The sequence below is a fragment of the Protopterus annectens genome, chromosome 3.part1 (assembly GCF_019279795.1).
Source record: "Protopterus annectens isolate FY-2018-M chromosome 3.part1, PAN1.0, whole genome shotgun sequence".
Lineage (NCBI taxonomy): Eukaryota > Metazoa > Chordata > Ceratodontiformes > Protopteridae > Protopterus > Protopterus annectens.
The window spans coordinates 216,749,797-216,768,362 of NC_056732.1; the positions used below are offsets into that span (position 1 = coordinate 216,749,797).

Genomic DNA, 18,566 nt, shown 5'->3' on the forward strand with positions numbered 1-18,566 from the left:
ATGACATAATGACAACCCCACCCCCCTTGTCTAGTTTTATTATTCTCACTTCCTTGTTATTGGCCAATTCAAATAAAAGTTTTCTTTCTTCCTCACTCAAATTATCATGGTCATAGAGTCTGCCAGCCTTATATAAGCCTTTTCCAACCTCATTAATACATAACCTTTCAAAAATCATAACGTCCTTATGTGTTGGGGGTATAAATGTACTTGTCCTTTTAGGTGAGCATAAAGCATTAGTCACAATATTATTATTGTTCTTCTGTTCATTAAAAAACAATGATAAATTTAACTGTCTCGTAAACATTTTTAAACTAGTAAAAATCCACAAAATCCAAATAAAATGCAGGGACAAAAGTAAATCCTTTGCATAATAAATTGTGATGTACATAATTCATTACCAAAGCACTGTAATTATATATTGAAAAACCATCCTTTTGGTAAACGGTACAAATTTCAGAAGCATTTGCGTTAACATGTGGCAAACACCTAATGTCAGTGCCTTGTTGGAAAATATCCACAATATCAGAACAGTCATCATCAAATTGTGTAACCAATGTCCCCTTTTGTTCGCCCATTGGTATTTTTTTGTTTTGAAAAGTATTTTGCTGTTGCTGGTATTGTCCCACATATGGTTGATAGGCTTGTCCGCCCCCTCTGTTGTTCATTAGCCGTTCTGATCTCAAGTTAGGGCTTTCAGGTAAAGAACGCTGATCACCTTGTCGATCATTAAAATTCACATTACTGTTGTTATTGTCAACATAATTCACAGAAACATTCCCATCAGTATAATTTCTACCCCTCCTGTTGTCATTACTACTATCAGCCAAAACAAACCCTTGTGGGTATGCCTTATTGTTCTTATAATCGTCGGAATCTTTTAAGAGTTTTTTACTCTTAATTTTGATATTTTTGTTAACAAAATTCTCCACATTATTAAGCACTGTGCGATATTTAGTGGCCTGCTGAAAAACAATAAATCTTTGACTATTTTCTTATTTAGAGCCAGTATTTCTTTTTCTAAACTACTCAATTTAGAGTGTTTTTAATAATAATGTCACACATTTCCAAACCTGTTTTATTGAACACGTCAGTAAGTTCTTCAAAGGCTGTCGAGCCGCCCTCAATGCCCATTGGCAACTTCCAGACCTTAAGGCCCTTCGGTACTTGCTTCAAGGTTACCAACTTCATAAGGAAGGCGTTTGTCCATCTGTAGGCCTCAGTATTTCCAACATAAATCCCCAAACTGGTCGATCTTTTGGTCAAAGTCGGCGTTTCCCTTCTCTTATCATTCCTCTCCTAATTCGAGTCTGAGAAATTAAATTGAGGTAGTTGAAGCCACTCTGATGTCCCTCCATTCCGTCTGCAACGCATTTGCTTCTGAATTTGAGCTATTAACTCCATTTAACCCTGGTGGTATGTGGAGTGTGAATAGCTCAACTTGAGAGTCTGGCAAGGTCTCGCATGGTGTTCCTCTAACCTCTCATTTGGTTAGAAGTGCTGTCAATCTCTGCACAGAGGAGATCAGCTCACTAATGACAGCCTCCATCTGGAAAATATATTACAATGCTCAGTAAATCACAAAAGCGGAAGACCAGTCTGTTTCGGTCACAAAACACAAAAAAAAAAATAAAACGTATCCAAAAGGATAAAAACTGGTAAAGTAAAATCTGAAAACAGAAGAGTAAATCCGCTTTTAATACACAAAATAAGCCTCCAAGAACTAAGCGCTTTCACCATTTCCCAATGGCTTCTTCAGAGTTAATGAAAGGCTCAAAATTACAATTTTTTTATACTCTTGACATCACCACGCTCAAACCAATCAACTAAAACCATTAATTAATCCATTAGTCAATAATACATTAAAATAAAAAAAATATATATATATATATATGTTAACATACAATTGTTACTAAAAAATATTACATATACATATATGTAATATATAAATAACTATGACAACCAGCCCTACAGACTTTAAGCTTTTGCATGTTGCAAAAAGTATAAATAATGCAAAGAACACTAAATAAACAAATACATATATAAAAATATGCATTTATGTATTGTTCCACACCTAACTAATGCACCCTTGTTGAAACAAAGAAATTATTTAATTTAAAACTGGTTTGATAATTTATGTGTATGTTATTTTTTAAGAGTATTTATTTTTATTAATACATGTTTTTTTCAAAAGGATGCAGAAACAAAGTCTGTAGGGCTGGTTGTCATAGTTATTTATATATTATATATATGTATATATAATATTTTTTAGTAACAATTGTATGTTTATATATATATATATATATATATATATATATATATATTTTGTATTTAATGTATTATTGACTAATGGATTAATTGATGGTTTCAGTTGATTGGTGGGGTATCCAGCAGGTAGTGGCAGGGGTGGACCACATTCTTAAGGACTTGTGGCATTGCCTGAATAGGTTTGAGTGGTGTGAAAGAGCTAGATAATGTCTTTCCTCACCATTGATGTAGTAAATCTTTTCTCTGTAATTCCACACATTGAGGGAATAGATTATATGGTGGGAAGATTAGCCTCCTGGTTGCACTGATGGAGCTAATTTTAATAATAATTATTTGAGCTTTGAAGGTGAGATTTTTCACCAGGTACCAGGAGTGGCGATGGGGGTGGGGGAGTGTGCCCCGGGGTTTGCCAACCTGGTTCTATTGCACTGGGAAGAATCTTTTATATCCGAGTCTATATTTAGAGACAAAATTCTCTTGTATAATTGTTTCTTGAACGATATATTAATCTTGTGGAAAGGAATTGAATTTGAGGCTGATGAATTCTTGAAATACTTAAATTCAGCTACTAGTTTTTTTAAATTTACTAGTAATTGGAATGTTGAGAAAATGGACTTTCTGGATATACATTTGACTAAAACACCAGAAGGACTCCAGAGTAGTATTTTCAGAAAGAAAACATATAGCAATTCCTTGTTACACTTTCAGAGTTGCCACCCACACTGTCAACGTAGAAGCATTGTTAAAGGCCAAATGGTCAGACTGTCTCATTTAATTAGTGACACTAACTTTTGAGGAAGAACTACATATTTTGATAGGGATGTTTTTAGCTAGAGTATATCCCCTGAAGTTACTGGTGAATTAGGTTTCCATGAAGAGAAGTACCCAGTTTCCCCCTATTTTATGGGGTGGAAAAGTGGGTATAAGAGAAGATAAAGGTACATTTAAAGGTTATTCTATGGTTCCACTTCACATCATCAAAATTTCATTCCATTGAAATTCAAATCATCGAGACCAAATCGCCAAAAACCCATTTCGTCGAAAACTCATATCATCGAATCTCAAATCATTGAAAACTATTATAAAGCAACTAGAAATAACATCCCAGACATTGTTTACTATGTTTATGCAGGGGGGCAAGCCCCCCCCCCCACACCCCCCATACTTAAATATACCAACTCTAAGGTCGCACTACAGTGAGGGTTAGAAAATTACCTTTTTCCCCCACTGTAGTGCGACCTTGGAGATGGTATATTTAATTACGGGGTGTGCGGGGGTGGTTGCCCCCCTGCATAAACGTAGTAAAAACTTTGTGGAATGTTATTTCTAGTTGCTTTATAGTTTTAAATGATTTGGGATTCGATGATATGAGTTTTCGACGAAATTAGTTTTCGATGATTTGAATTTCGATGAAATGAAATTTTGATGACATGAAGTGGAACCGATTCTATAGTATTGAGATTTAACCATCAAACACCTTTTATAGTGGAAACACTAACAAGGGTTTGGGATTCTAGTTTTGATGCCAATATCAAAGAAAAACTAGGGGAGGCCCCAAGAGTAGTGTTTTGCAGGGGCAGAAATATTAAGAACATTTCTGAGCAGCCACCTCCGAAACATACCCAATCAAAAATTTGTAAATGTGGGACATGCAGGTACTGTAGATATATTAATGAAGGACCTTATGCAGCAGTATTTGGCTTCAATAGGTCGATTCCTTGCCCGGGTAGGTGCTGTTGTAATACTTGTATGTTAGTATATTTGGCTACCTGCACAACCCTGCCCGGGTTTTTATGCAGGTAAGACCATTAGGAAGCTTAAAGATAGAATAGCTGAACATGACAGAGCTATCAAAAATAAGGATACAGCTAATGCTTTACATGTACATAGCACGGTATGTCCCAATTTTAAAACGTTTACTTTTTTAGCACTTGTTAAGAGTAATTTCAAGTGAAAGATGTGGAGATAAGCTTAGGGTTGAGATTTTGGAATTTACTTGGCAGATTAGGCTTAATGCCACTAGTCTCCCTGGCCTTAATGACAGTGCAGCTATTTTTCCCTTGTTGAAACAAAGAAGTTATTTAATTTAAAACTGGTTTGATAATTTATTTGTATGTTATTTTTTAAGTGTATTTTAATTTATACACGTTTTTTTCAAAAGAGTACTGCGGTGGTGGTGCTGCAGTAGCGTTGTTGCCTCACTGTTAGACGTTGCCCGTTCGATTCTCAGAGCGTCTTCTGTGTGACGACATGCATGAATGGGCGTTCCTTCACTGAAGGTTGTGCATTAGGCCCAGCAAGCCAGTACGTAAAAATCTACTGCCAATCATTAGTGGACCGGAGTTCCGCTGTGGCGACCCCTAACCGGGAAAAGCCAAAAGACACAAACAAACACATCTTTTTTCAAAAGGGTGCATTAGTTAGGTGTGGAACAATACATAAATGCATATGTTTATCTATGTATTTAATTATTTGATTATTTAGTGTTCTTTGCATTATTTTCACTTCTTGCAACATGCAGAATCTTAAAGTCTGTAGGGCTGGCTGTCATAGTTATTTATATATTACATATATGTATATATAATATTTTTTAGTAACAATTGTATGTTTTTAACATATATATATATATATTTTTTGTATTTAATGTATTATTGACTAATGGATTAATTGATGGTTTTAGTTGATTGGTTTGAGCGTGGTGATGTCAAGAGTATAAAAAGTTGTAATTTTGAGCCTTTCATTAACTCTGAAGAAGCCATTAGGAAATGGTGAAAGCGCTTAGTTCTTGGAGGCTTATTTTGTGTATTAAAAGTGGATTTAATCTCCTGTTTTCGGATTTTACTTTGCAACTAGATTCTGAGCTGTCTGTGAAAATCTAGTGTGCAAGCAAATCTTCCCCTTTGTTTGAGAACTTAGTTAAAAAAGACTAACAAATTAAAATGTTCCACATTTACTTCAGATCTCATCTTTGGTAGGAAGGAAGAATGTGTTCTCAACATTACTTTGTCTTTATGGAAAATGAAATACAGTGTCTTATAAGACTGTGCTTGCAATTCAGAAACCTATCTAGCAGATGTAAAAAAACAGAAAAATCATCTTCCAAAAGAGATGGTAACCATTTGAAATGTTTGGACCCACTAGAGTGGGTCTCAAAACACAAAGAATGAATAGATGAAATAATGGACTTGTATACCAAGCCTTATATGCCATTTCTTGGAATATTCTCCTTTCTCCGAGGTATGTCGATCGCTGAGTTGGTATACATAAGTTTGGGGTGTTGCAGGGGGGCTTAAGACATTTAAAGGAGCAATTTTTAAAATTTACTCTTCTCCCAAGTTTTCTGGGGTTTTTTTTTTGGTGTTTTGGCACTTGGCATTCTGACTGTCGACATTTCAACAGAGAGCCAAAACGGATATCAGACATCTGCTGAGGCTGCCAGTTCAAAGGGTTTTGGTTTAAGGCTTGAAGTATGACAGTGACTTCCCATGGAAGAAATGCATCTCTAATGGAGGATCTTAGAAAGAAAGTTCCCTTGAAAAAGGCTTTGGAAATTTTGAGGGAGACAACAGAGGAATCATTATACCCTATGTGAAAACTTGAGATGGTAGCCATTTTTACTTTGATAGTAGAAAAAACAGACCCCTTCTGAAAATGGTCCAATACAAATTCCAAGATGATAGGAGAGGAGTAAAGGATGTTTCTAACCCTCTTGAAGAAGCACAAAAAGAAAATCTTTTCCACTTGCTTTGATTAATCTTTTTTGTTGACTGTTTTTGTGAGGAAGAAATAATATGAACCACCGATGATGCAAGCCTGGGATCTGTGGCTCTTGTCAAAATTGGAATGACCAGCAGTCAGCTTTAGGGCTTGTAGACTGGGTTGGGATCCATCCAACACCCAAGGTGGGAATATTACATGATTTATTTAGGTTCATAGGTGTGTACTAGGCCCTGGGGTCTTTACAAGCCTAGCCATAGGATTACACTGGCATAGTGCCACCCAACCTTAGTTCCCAGTGCCTCTGTTGAGTAGAGCCACTGGTGTTGTCTCCTGGGTGAATTTTCTGTTTCCCATCCACTCATCAAGATTCATCTTGAAGAGGGTCAGCGAGGTGCTCTGCTTGACATGTGTGGGAAGTCTGCTCAATAGCATGGGCAGTCTCTGGGTTATGAACCTGTCCCTCCAGCATGTTCTGTTAATTGTGGTAGTGAGGTTGAGGTCTCTGGAGCATGTGGTGCAGAGGGATTGGGATTTCTTTAGATGCAGCATTTTTATGAGCGCTGGGTCAGACATGGCTTTGTAAGTCAAGCAGAGATCGCCTCTAAGTTGGCGATATGAGACAGAGAATAGCTGGAGTTTTTTTGAGTCTGTCCAAATAGGACAAGTGTTTAAGGCCTAGGATCCTCTTTGTGAGGTACTTTTGTGGCCTCTCCAGTTGTTGCAGCTGTCTAGTGAGGTACAAGCCAAACTGGCCTAATGAGGGAAGAGTAGAGGGAGACAATGACCTATTTCTTCCTGGATCCAAAACCCAATGTGGTGATCAAAAGAGAAGTTAATGTCAGCCTGTGTTACCAGATCTCTTATAACGTCTTCTGTGTTCAGTAGACTACCATCAATGTGGTAATTCATAAGAACTGGGTTCTTCCCAAAGGGGATGATAACATTTTTTGGCATTGAGCTTAAGGCCATGGTTCTGACACCAGTCGGTCACAGTGAGGCCATTCTGTAGGACATCAACATCACTTGGGGAGTTAATTGCTTCCAACTTGCAATCGTCCGCAAATTCTGCCAGCCAGCGTCCCTTCTTGTTGGCCTGGACTTCAGAGAAGTAGATACCAAACAGGACAGGACCCAAGACCGAACCCTGTGGGACTCCACTCATGACTAAATTGGCAGTCTGACTTGGAGTCAGCTACTTTCACACTGTGGGTTCTGTCTGTGAGCCAGTTTGCAACCCACCTAGTGATATAGGGGTTGATGCCAAGCTTAGTGAGTTTTTCTGATTCCTGAGTGGGGAATGGTATCAAAAGCCTTGGCCAGAACAAGGTAGGTTATATGAACCACCTTGCCTTCATCCACAACTCTGGTGACTGACTCAAAGTAGTATACCAAGTTGAGCAGGCATGATCTACCCTTCACAAAACCAAATTGTGTGGGATCCAGAGCTTGGAGATTCCCTATATCCTTGTTTATTAGGTCCATGATGATGCGTTCCATAGCTTTGCATATCAGACTCATCAGGCTAATGGAGCGACAGTTCCCAGGGTCTGTAGTCGCTCCTCCTTTGTGGAGAGGGATGACTCTAGCAGTGTGCCATTTGGCAGGGACAAAGCCTGAGGTGAGGCTGTGATTGAACAGGGCGCACAGGTGAGGTGCCAGTTCAACTCTGTAGTTCATGTACAGCACAACCAGGGATATTGTCAGGTCCCATAGAAGCTGTATTCTTGGCCTTGGACAGTGTTGTTTTAACGTGTGCAGCAGTAATACTGGGTGCCTGGCAAACTACTGGTATTGTGATTGGTCCTTTTGGGGAGCGAGAGAGATTGGTCAAGTTGGCACCAAATCTGTCAGCCAGTATACTGGCAATATCTGTTGGCTCGCTATAGAAGGTACCATTGTACAGTAGCTCAGAGAAAATCTGGGCATTGTCGTGGAGATTCTTTACATAATTATAGAATACCTTGTGGGTGTCTTTACTATCTGCTGCAATCTGTTTTCATACTTAGCTTTAGAGGATTTGATGAGGGATCTCAACTTTTTTCTGAGGCAGATAAGGGAGTTTTTCCAGTCTTGGGACTTTACCTTATTCCGCATCAGTTTCCTCCTTCTGTTGTAGAGTTTGTTTATGGCAGAGGACCACCAGATGGCTTCCTTTTTTTGGAGGAGAGTGTCTTGGTTCTATTGGGTATGGCGAGATCCATGCATGTGTGTACGTGTTCGTGCAGTGCATTGGTGTATGATTCTGCAGTCACACAACTATTCTCCATTTGTATGGGTGCTGTGAAGTTAGCCACCTCTGCTTTTAGGATCCCAAAGTTAGCTTTGGAGAGGTTACCTTTGCTGGGTGGTGGGGGGGTGGAAGGGATGTGGATTTCCAAGGTGATTAGTTTGTGGTCAGATCTAACCAGGGAGGAGCTGAAAATTGGTGTAAAGCAACAGTCGCCCATGTTATTAATGACCAGGTCAAGGATGTTGCTATCTGTAGTGGGGGTAAGAATGAGCTGGTACAGGGCATTGGAATTAATGAACTCCAGGAAACATTGGGCAAGTGTATTGGTACATGAGTAGGTTACCCCGTTAATGTAAGGGTAGTTGAAGTCGCCTAGTAAGAGAGTGTTAGGTTGGACCCTAATATGCTCCAGGGTGCTTTAGGAATGTGGAGTGCGAGTTTTGGGACATGGTTGGGGACCTATAGCAGGCTATGACCTGAATCGCTGTCTTTCCCAATGTTAGCTACACCTGAACTATCTCTGATGCATTATGTTGGGCTACCAGTCTGGAGGTGTGCGCATCCTTTATGAATATGGAAACACCACCACCTTTAGAGCTTTGGTCTAAGTTCTGGGGCTGAAAGGTGTGGAATGAGTTGTAGCCTGGTAGTGCATGGGTGCTTTCTGTTGCCTTGAACCAGGTCTCTGTTACAGCACAAATGTCGATGTTCTCCATTTTAAGGAGTGTCTCGAGCTAGTGCATTTTGAGATTTAGATTTCTAGCGTTGAGCAACATGACACTCAGACTGCATTTGTTTGCAGCTGTTACGGTGGTAATTTGGTCTTTGGAACATCACCTAAAAAAGGCACTATAGGGGTGACAAGAGCCTTGGCCAGTATCAGGGGTGACAGATGCAGGCCATCTCTGGCAAAGCATCGAGGACTGTCAATCATGTCATCCCAGGCAGACAGATACTGGATCCCCTTAGAATGACACCAGAAATTTAGCCAATTGTTGAAATCAATCATTTTCTGCTTGTACTGTGGTATCATTCTAGATGATGGTAGGATGCTGCTCAGGGCTAGGGTCATACCTGTGTGGGCTACATAATCCAAGAGCTCCGCCATGTCTCTTCATGTAGTCCAGGGAGGTACATCTCACGTCTTTCACACCCACATGTACAATGATAGAGTCATATTTGTACTTGTTGAGCAACCTGAGTGCATGCGTTGTGTGTCAGATCCTGGCACCTGACAGGTAGCTCACTGTTACTTTCTCCTTATTCAACCTAATGAGTGGGACATCAGTGTGCCTCGCTATCGAGTCACCTATGACTAGTGTTATTAATTTATTTTATTTATTTTACATTTGTTGATCACATGATTATCCAACTGAGCTGAAGTGCCCTTTTTCAGCGGAGGCCCAGGGAGAAAAGCTCTAACATACTATACAATTTTCATTATAAATTGGCATTAAACGGCAATGTTACAGGATTATTACAAGGCATTAAGTAGCAATACAATGTTATACAGTGACAGTAATCAGGAGTATAGCAAACTATTTCAAGACGTATAAAAATAAATGTCATTAAGATGAATATAGTTTAAGTGGTTACAAAAACCCAGTTTTATCATAATGTAGTTGCATGAAGGCAAGACACTTACAATAGAATGTTTCTCTGAGGTGATTTGCTTAATAGATTTTAGAAGACAATAGAAAGAGTAGTCATGGAAGATTAGAGAGAGCTAGTGAGAAGAGCGAGTTAAGGGCAGAAAGTAGATTAAGGTATGAGAAGTAGGGGGTGTTTAAGGAGGGAGAGTACAGTGGCAGGACCAGTGACTTTTTAAAGTGCTATTTGGTGGCCATCTTAAATTGTTTAGGATGTGTGCGGGTCCTGACTTCTAGTGGGGGCCTATTCCAGGCAATAGTGGGGTGACAGCTGAACATGTTGCATCCAAATTTAGATTTGGGTTTGTAGATTTGTAGTAGGTCTTGGTTAGATGTTCTACGAGGTCTGGAGGGAGAATAATGGGAGATGAGAGGGGATAGTGCTGGGCAGTAGGAAGGCTGGTATATGATGCCAAAAGAAGGGGAACCAATCCTGCAGGGCCAGAAAGGACCAACAAGGATCACTCTGGTCTTTCACCTTGGGGGAGTTCTGAATTAATTTGGTCAACAGTGATATCTGGGGAAAAGCACAGAGGAAACTCGGGGGTGGGCAACTGTGGACTACAACATCCCTCAGTGACTGTTGCTGTGGATGGGTTAGGGCAATGTAACTGCAGCACTTCTTGCTCAAGTAGGAGGCAAACAGGTCATAGTAAAGCTCCAGTGGCTGAATATTTCTGTTGCCACAGTCTGGTTGATGGAGATGTCATGAGGCAATAGATCCTGACCTGCTCAACTTGTCTGCTAGCACTTTTGTTGGTCTAGGTATGTGCACTGTTATCAGAAAACAATGTGAAGACATTGCCCATTGCCATACTCTAATAGTCTCCTGGCAAAGTGGGTACAACCATGCTCCTCCTTGACTGCTGATGTACCAGGCCACTGAGATGTTGTCTATCTGGATGGATATCTCATCCTTGGGTGAAAAGCCAGCAACACCTGGAGGACTGCTCTCATCTCCAAGATACTGATGTGAAGGTTGGCCTCTAGAGGTAACCAAGTACCTTAAACCATCTTCCCCGTGAAATCCCCCACCACTTCAGAGGAGAAGCATCGGTGGTCAATGTGGCCCAAGGAATCATTGGACTAAATGGTCTCCCTTCAATTACTCATGGGAATTTACCCATCATTTGATTTGATCGCTGCAAATTTGCGTGAGGTGAATTTTGACATGGAGGGAATATAGACTCTGTGACGAATGGACAAAGTCTCATGTGGTATCTTGCCAGTGGAACTAATGTGATGATGCAGGTTATCAACCTAACAGATAACGAATCAACCTTGCTTGAGGAAGTGGGTGCTGAAACACCTGACAGGCCACTATTCATAAGGACAGTACTCTGACATCTGGAAGCTTGGCAATTTGAAGAAATGTGTTGATATGATATCCTAAAAACTCTATTTGTTGCATTGGAGACACCAGGTGTTTTGATCGATTTACTGTGATCCCCAGTAAATCTCTAAGATGGAATAGTAGTGGCTGTTGTTGCACTATCAAATTCCTTGAACTAGCAGTTACTGGTTAACTGTCCTGGATGCTTTGCAGTCAGAGGTGAGTTGCTACCACTGCCATAATCTTTGTGAACACCCAGGTGAATGCTGCGAGACCGAAGGAGTGCTTTGAACTGAAAAGGATTTGCTTCCAGACAGAAATGCAGAAATCTCCTAGACTGCCTCTGTATCCATATGGTAGGCATCCTTGTGATCTATATAGCACATCTAATCGAGGCAATATGAACTGTACCATGACCATCCACAACTTTGTTTCACAAACTGATTTAGATGGCTGAGGTCCCCAGTCTACTTCAGGAATAAAAGGAACCTGGAACAGACTCTGGGTCCTAACTGGTGTGGGCGGACCTGCTGGTTGACTGTCTTCTAGGAACATTGAAACCTCTGTTGCTGCAGATTTCAGTTGACTGGGTTAAACATCAAGAAACTAACTTCTTTTCTGGAAGATACAAAAACGGAATGCATGGCCACTAGTGATTATCCTTGGCACCCAGGAATCTAATGTAATGTTTTGTCAGGCTTATGAGTGTATGGTTTAGGGGCCCCCCAACTCCCTGAAGACTGAAGCAGCCGGGTTACCCTTCCGAAGCACCATTAGCGTTTCTCGGTGAAGAAACCATGAAAATTCTGATTATGTAGTCCACCTTTGTCCCTAGGACAACATCCATTTCAGATACCGTCCTCTCTGCCTGGAGGGTGAGGGGTTATATCATGTGACTTGTTATATCGTCTGACTGATTTTACCTATTTAAAGCATTGTAGTTTCCTAATTTCATATCACATGCTTGAGGAAACATGCTAAGGTGAAAGTGTACTGCTATTGCACTAGCATGGTTTGGAATTTTATACCATGTCGACCTTCTTGGATTTTATTCTACATATCTTAGAGTTCCATAAAATCCATGTGAAGTGTTTGTCAACTTTGGAATTCATTAAATGCACTTTTAAGCTGCTCATGGCTCAGGACACTGGTTGTTTTTTCAATATGACTGGTTTCTACAGTACCTGATTTGTCACCACACTAATACCGACTATTTACTTTGTGTACTGTTATTTTGAAAAGTGAGAGGATACCTGAGGAATGGAGAAAAAGTGTTTTGGTACCGATTTTTAAGAATAAGGGTGATGTGCAGAGCTGTTGTAACTACAGAGGGATTAAACTGATCAGTCACAGCATGAAGTTATGGGAAAGAGTAGTGGAAGCTAGATTAAGAAGGGAGGTGATGATTAGTGATCAGAAGTATGGTTTCATGTCAGGAAAGAGCACTACAGATGCAATGTTTGCTCTGAAAGTGTTGATGGAGAAGTACAGAGAAGGTCAGAAGGAGTTGCATTGTGTCTTTGTGGATTTAGAGAAAGCATATGACAGGGTGCCTAGAGAGGAGTTGTGGTATTGTATGAGGAAGTCGGGAGTGTCAGAGAAGCATGTAAGAGTGGTACAGGATATGTATGAGGGTAATCTGACAGCACTGAGGTCTGCGGTGGGAGTGACGAATGTGTTTAAGGTGGAGGTGGGATTACATCAAGGATCAGCTCTGAGCCCTTGCTTATTTGCAATGGTGATGGACAGGTTGACAGACGAGATCAGACAGGAGTCCCCATGGACTATGATGTTTGCAGATGACATTGTGATCTGTAGTGAGAGTAGGGAAGGGGTGGAGGAGACCATGGAGAGGTGGAGATATGCTCTAGAGAGAAGAGGAATGAAGGTCAGCAGGGCTAAGACAGAATATGTGTGTGTGTGAATGAGAGGGAGGATAGAGGAATGGTGAGGATGCAGGGAGTAGAGGTGGCAAAGGTGGATGAGTTTAAGTACTTGGGATCAACAGTTCAGAGTAATGGTGAGTGTGGAAGAGAGTACAGGCAGGATGGAATGGGTGGAGAAGAGTGTCAGGAATGATTTGTGACAGACGAGTACCAGTAAGAGTGAAAGGGAAGGTCTAACAAGAGGGTAGTGAGACCAGCTATGTTACATGGGATAGAGACAGTGGCATTGACAAAAAGGCAGGAGTCAGAGCTTGACATGGCAGAGTTGAAGATGTTAAGATTTGCACTGGGTGTGACAAGGATGGACAGGATTAGGAATAAGTATATTAGAGGGTCAGCCCAGGTTGGGAGGTTTGGAGACAAAGCCAGAGGCAAGATTACATTGGTTTGGACATGTGCTGAGGAGGGATGCAGAGTATATTGGAAAAAAGATGCTAAGGATGAAGCTGCCAGGTAACAGAAAAAGAGGGAGGCCTACGATAAGGTTTATGGATGAGGTGAGAGAGGACATGCAGGTGGTTGGTGTGACAGAGCAAGATGCAGAGGACAGGAAGAAATGGAAACATTTGATCTGCTGTGGCGACCCCTAACGGGAGCAGCCAAAAGAAGAAGACTGTTATTTTTATCAGTGGGTGTTGTGGACATGAGTAGAATTGGCATTCCTTCATCCAGTAACATGCCAATTAGATTGGTTTGCCCATTTCTGACATCAGAAATGTGGTTACTAACCCTCTGTTTACGGGGCTTGATGAAAGTCTTGATGATACAAAGATGAATACTACTCAACATCTTAATCTACTAGAGCAATATCATGATAAACTACAATGTTTTGAACAAATAACCTTGACCTTCAAGTGCTTACAGTTCCAGTGCCTAAGCTTTCATATTTATTTACAATGCAAAATTGTGTCACGAGGACTTAGAATTCTTAAAATGCCTTCTTACAGAGACACCTATCCAGATTTAAGAGGCTGGCGACTCATTAATTTGAGTTGTTTATTTCGATATATGGAAATGATGCTTGTGTTCTTTGAGCCTATAGAGAGACAACTGAAAGATGATGTGGAGAGCATAATTTGAGTTGCTTATTTTGATATATGGAAATGATGCTTGCGTTCTTTGAGCCCATAGAGAGACAACTGAAAAGATGTGGAGAGCATTTATACAGATTTACTCTCCAACACTGAACTAAATGATCATTCTACCCTGTTGCAAGAAACACTTGATAGAATATTAGCCTTTGAACTGAGGCTAATAGAAACTGAAAGAAGGAAATTACGACAGGACATCACTGACTTCAAACTGGGCAATGTTTTCAACTAGCCTAAACTCAATCCAGTGAAATCTACACAACACCCAACATTAAAGTGAAGTAGTGCTACCAATGTATTGAGTGACATTCCACAACTTCAACAGTGTGCAACCATTGCAGATGCTAATAACGTATCAGCCGTTGACCCTTTAGACCTGTCAATATTGGGGAGGAGCGACCCGAATAAACTGGAGCAACAGCAGGACATGCGACCTGCAACACTGAGCAAACTGAAAACTTCAGACCGAGAACAAACACGGTATTTAATATTTCTACTCATATTTTAATCAGTGATGAATACTCTGTTAGCAAAATGTCTCAATTTCATACTTGCTAAGCAAATGGATACAGTTAAATTGTCGTTAGAACTAAAACTATTCAACCAAATCATTAAACCTTAAAATAATGTTTGGCAATTCAGAATATACACAAAATGTACTTAAAAGTAGTAGTACTTTCTTGCCAAACCAGAACCCAATACTATCATCATTTAAAAAAGCAGCAGAACAGGAAATCTATAATTTAAACTAGACTGATGATGTTTCTAAGTTCTTTAATTTAAAAACAGCAGAGATTAAAGGACTCCACTCTTTAATCAATAATAAGGAAATTGTAAATAAACAGGCTGACAAAGGAGGAACTGTGGTGATGGACGCAGACAATTATGTTAATCTAATGAATCACCAACTTAAAATGGATGAATATAAACAGATTGACCAACTAGTAATTCACAGGATCATCACTGAGGTCTCAAGGAAACTACAGGAGATGCTTTCTTTAGGATGTATTGATGATGAATTATATAAATATTTGCATACAAGTGTCTTTAAAATTCCATTTATCTATGGAATCCCTAAATTACACAAATCCACCACTGCGCATCCGTTAAGGTCCATAGTGTCATCTCATGGGTGGGTCACAGAACACATCTCAAAATACTTAGATTTTGAACTCAACATCATCTTTCAGCAGCATATACTCTTGTAAAAGACTGTCAGGATTTTACTTACCATCAAGAGTGGTCTACTTCAAACAGTTATAAGGATTTTGTCTTTTCCACCTCTGACATAAGATTCTTTATTTACGGTGATTCCCAATGACTATGGATTTACACAAGTTACAAATTTTGTTCTAGAGTTTTCAGATTTTGCACATGTTAAAATTAATGTGATATGTGAGCTGTTGACACTTGTCTTAGTTAATAATGTTTTCATTTTTCAGCAGCAACATTTTCAACAAATTAAAGGTGTGGCAATGGGTACCCCTGCAGCCAACACCTATGCAAACGTTGTCATATTTCAATGGAAGAGGTCCCACTTATTTAATGATACAATCCTATATAGATCTAGAATATTGTTCTACAAATAATTTGTGGATGACCTCTTCCTTATTTGACAAGGGTCTGAATGTGAGTTTACATAATTTCATGCATTCATCACTGGTACCACTAACTTTTTGCGTTTTAAGACAGAACTATTTCCCTCCATAGTTAACTTTCTACACACAGCTTTAAGCAGAAATGAGCTGTCACAAATAAGTACCTCAATGTACAGGAAAGAAATACAAATGAACAATTATCTACACAGGATCAGCATAAATCCACCACACATTTATAAAAATATAGTATGAAATCAGTGTTTTAAGGATAGACAGGCTTAATACTGAAAAGACTAAGATGAATTTACAACTTCATACTACAGCACATGAATGTAAGGAAAGAGGATGGTAGACAGCATACAAAAGGATATTTAGATAAACGTGACAGAAAAGCCTGTCCTTTAACAGTTCAGGACAAAGCAGAGTCACTAATGAACGTCCTAACAAATGTAGGTTCATTATGACCTATAACAGTAACACTCCTAAAGTAAAAATTATTATACCTAGATACTGGCCAGTTTTATTGGGAATACCAGAATTATACACAATAGTCACTCAGCAACTATCTTTCAGTTACAAAAGATCAACTAATCTAATAAATATGCTTTGTTAAACAATAACCAACTATTCTTTTTCATTTTCAAAGTAATAAACACCGGACATTTACTTGCAATTAACTATCCACTGTAGTTCTATAAATACAGAAAAGACCATTTTACAATTCCAACAGTTTAATGTATTTAAGCAACTTACAGTAAATGCCCAGCTTACTATACAGGAAAAACTAACAGGAAGCTAAGGAAAGAATAAGTCGCCATCTATCGGAAAACAAGAGGCAAATTTTAACTAGTTCACAATGTAAACATATAAGTGAAACAGATCAACTCATTCCTTTAAGTTTCTTATTTTAAAAATTATTTTACAACCCATAAGGAAAGGGGCTATTAACAAGAAGAGCTCTGATGGATCCTCCAATTTAAATCACATATCCCCTTGGAATAAATGTCATACTTAATATTAAGCCTCATGTAAAGCATCTCCATAACCAGATACATTTGACTTCACTAATTACATACTTTTTCATGTTTTTAATGTTTATAATACAACTTTATCACCATACCTTACCACCGCAAACTCAATACATCTTATGCATCCATTTTTATGCGACCATTCTTTTGGAATTACATTATTTAGTGCTTAGATACTAAATAAATATGTGACTTGTTGCATCATGTGACTGATTTTACCTATTTAATGCATTCTAGTTTCCTAATTTAGTATAACATGCCTGAGGAAGCCTGCTAAGGTGAAAGTGTACTGCTATGGCAATAGTGTGGTTTGGAATTTTATACCTCTGTCTACCTTCTTGGATTTTATGTTACATATCTTGGACTTTACAGAACTCTATGTGAAGTGTTTGTCAACTTTGGAACACAAATGCACCTTTGGTTCAGGACACTGGTTGTTTTTTTCGAAGTAACGCATACAGCAAGATGACATTAACCTTACAGGTCAATCTTATTACGTCACATACAGATTATGGTGGGGCACAATGTCTTTATAGGCTCAAAAGAATCTAGAAGACATCTAGAAGACATCTACAAGGCAGATTGCTCATTTTCATGGTTTGCCTTACAAAACTACATCCAAGACATTAAATTTGCAGTCGGATGCATATAGACTGAGAGGTATTTTTTTTTATTTTTTTATTTTAAATGTCAACGGTGTTTTCTGTTGCAACTACTGACCACTGTGCTAATACTAGGAACTGGAATTTATTGGTGAAATTACCTGTTACTTCCTGTCAATTTAAGAATAATAGTTGTGTGCGCAGGGGAGGCAGGCTGAAGAATCGTCCTCTCTTGCTTTATTTAACATTATGTTTTTGTAACTGGTTTGGTGAGTCAGTTTATGATACAAAACCTTATCAAGGCAAACTCCTAGGTGGCTTTTCCTGGGGCCTTGATTTTGTGGTAACCAACACACTGATGATCTTAAACTGTGTATGACGCTATGTGAGATGTGGCATACATGTTAACTAGGTGCATGGCAAATCAACTGCTCCTCTTCAGGCTTTCTGTGAAAGGTCCCTTAGCCAGAGAACTACGGTATGTAATTAATTCACTAGTCAATGTTAACTTAGTAATATAGAAGTCTAGTATTCACATATACACAGATATCTTTTAAAAAGGCTTCAGTATGATGCTCACCTCCAGAGCTAGTTGTTGTACTTTTCCAGCTCCATGGACTCGTAAAAGGGAGAACAGAAGTTTAAAATGGCCAATGCATTCTGTCTCAGACCCTGCAAAAAAAGAAAAAAAAAATATATATATATAATAAATATGACAGTTATGTCTCACAGCATATGAGCCTACTTACCTCTTCTCTGCCCTCTGATGTTTCAGGCAAAGGACAGCATGAGGATACAATTAAGTTAAAAAGTAGTCTCTTTCAAATTGTTTTTCTTTACATGCAAGTCTGATGTCTTTAAATGCCAACACTCGACTAGTATCCTATTTTTCCTTAATATACAGAATACCAGTAAAATAAAGAATTGGTCGACCATTTGCTCTATTTAGTGACACACACTACCCTCAAAAACTGTACTACTGAAATGTATACAAAAAAAAATGTGCAACACAGTCTAAGAAATCATTACATCTAATAGACCGCGTTTAACCCTACCACTGCAGACCAGATTAACATGAATGGACATAAACATGCTCTAGTA

At 39.1% G+C, this 18,566-nt stretch overlaps 1 protein-coding gene across 1 annotated transcript in view; it reads right to left on the reverse strand.

Annotated features, from left to right (window-relative positions):
• Positions 1-18,566, reverse strand: part of DNAJC13 (DnaJ heat shock protein family (Hsp40) member C13) — a gene marked incomplete in the record, with an annotated part of 3,140,357 nt that overhangs the window by 476,648 nt on the left and 2,645,143 nt on the right. Inside the window, 1 exon segment of the mRNA XM_044066722.1 lies at positions 18,046-18,137. Within this exon segment, the coding sequence (XP_043922657.1) occupies positions 18,046-18,137 (92 nt within the window).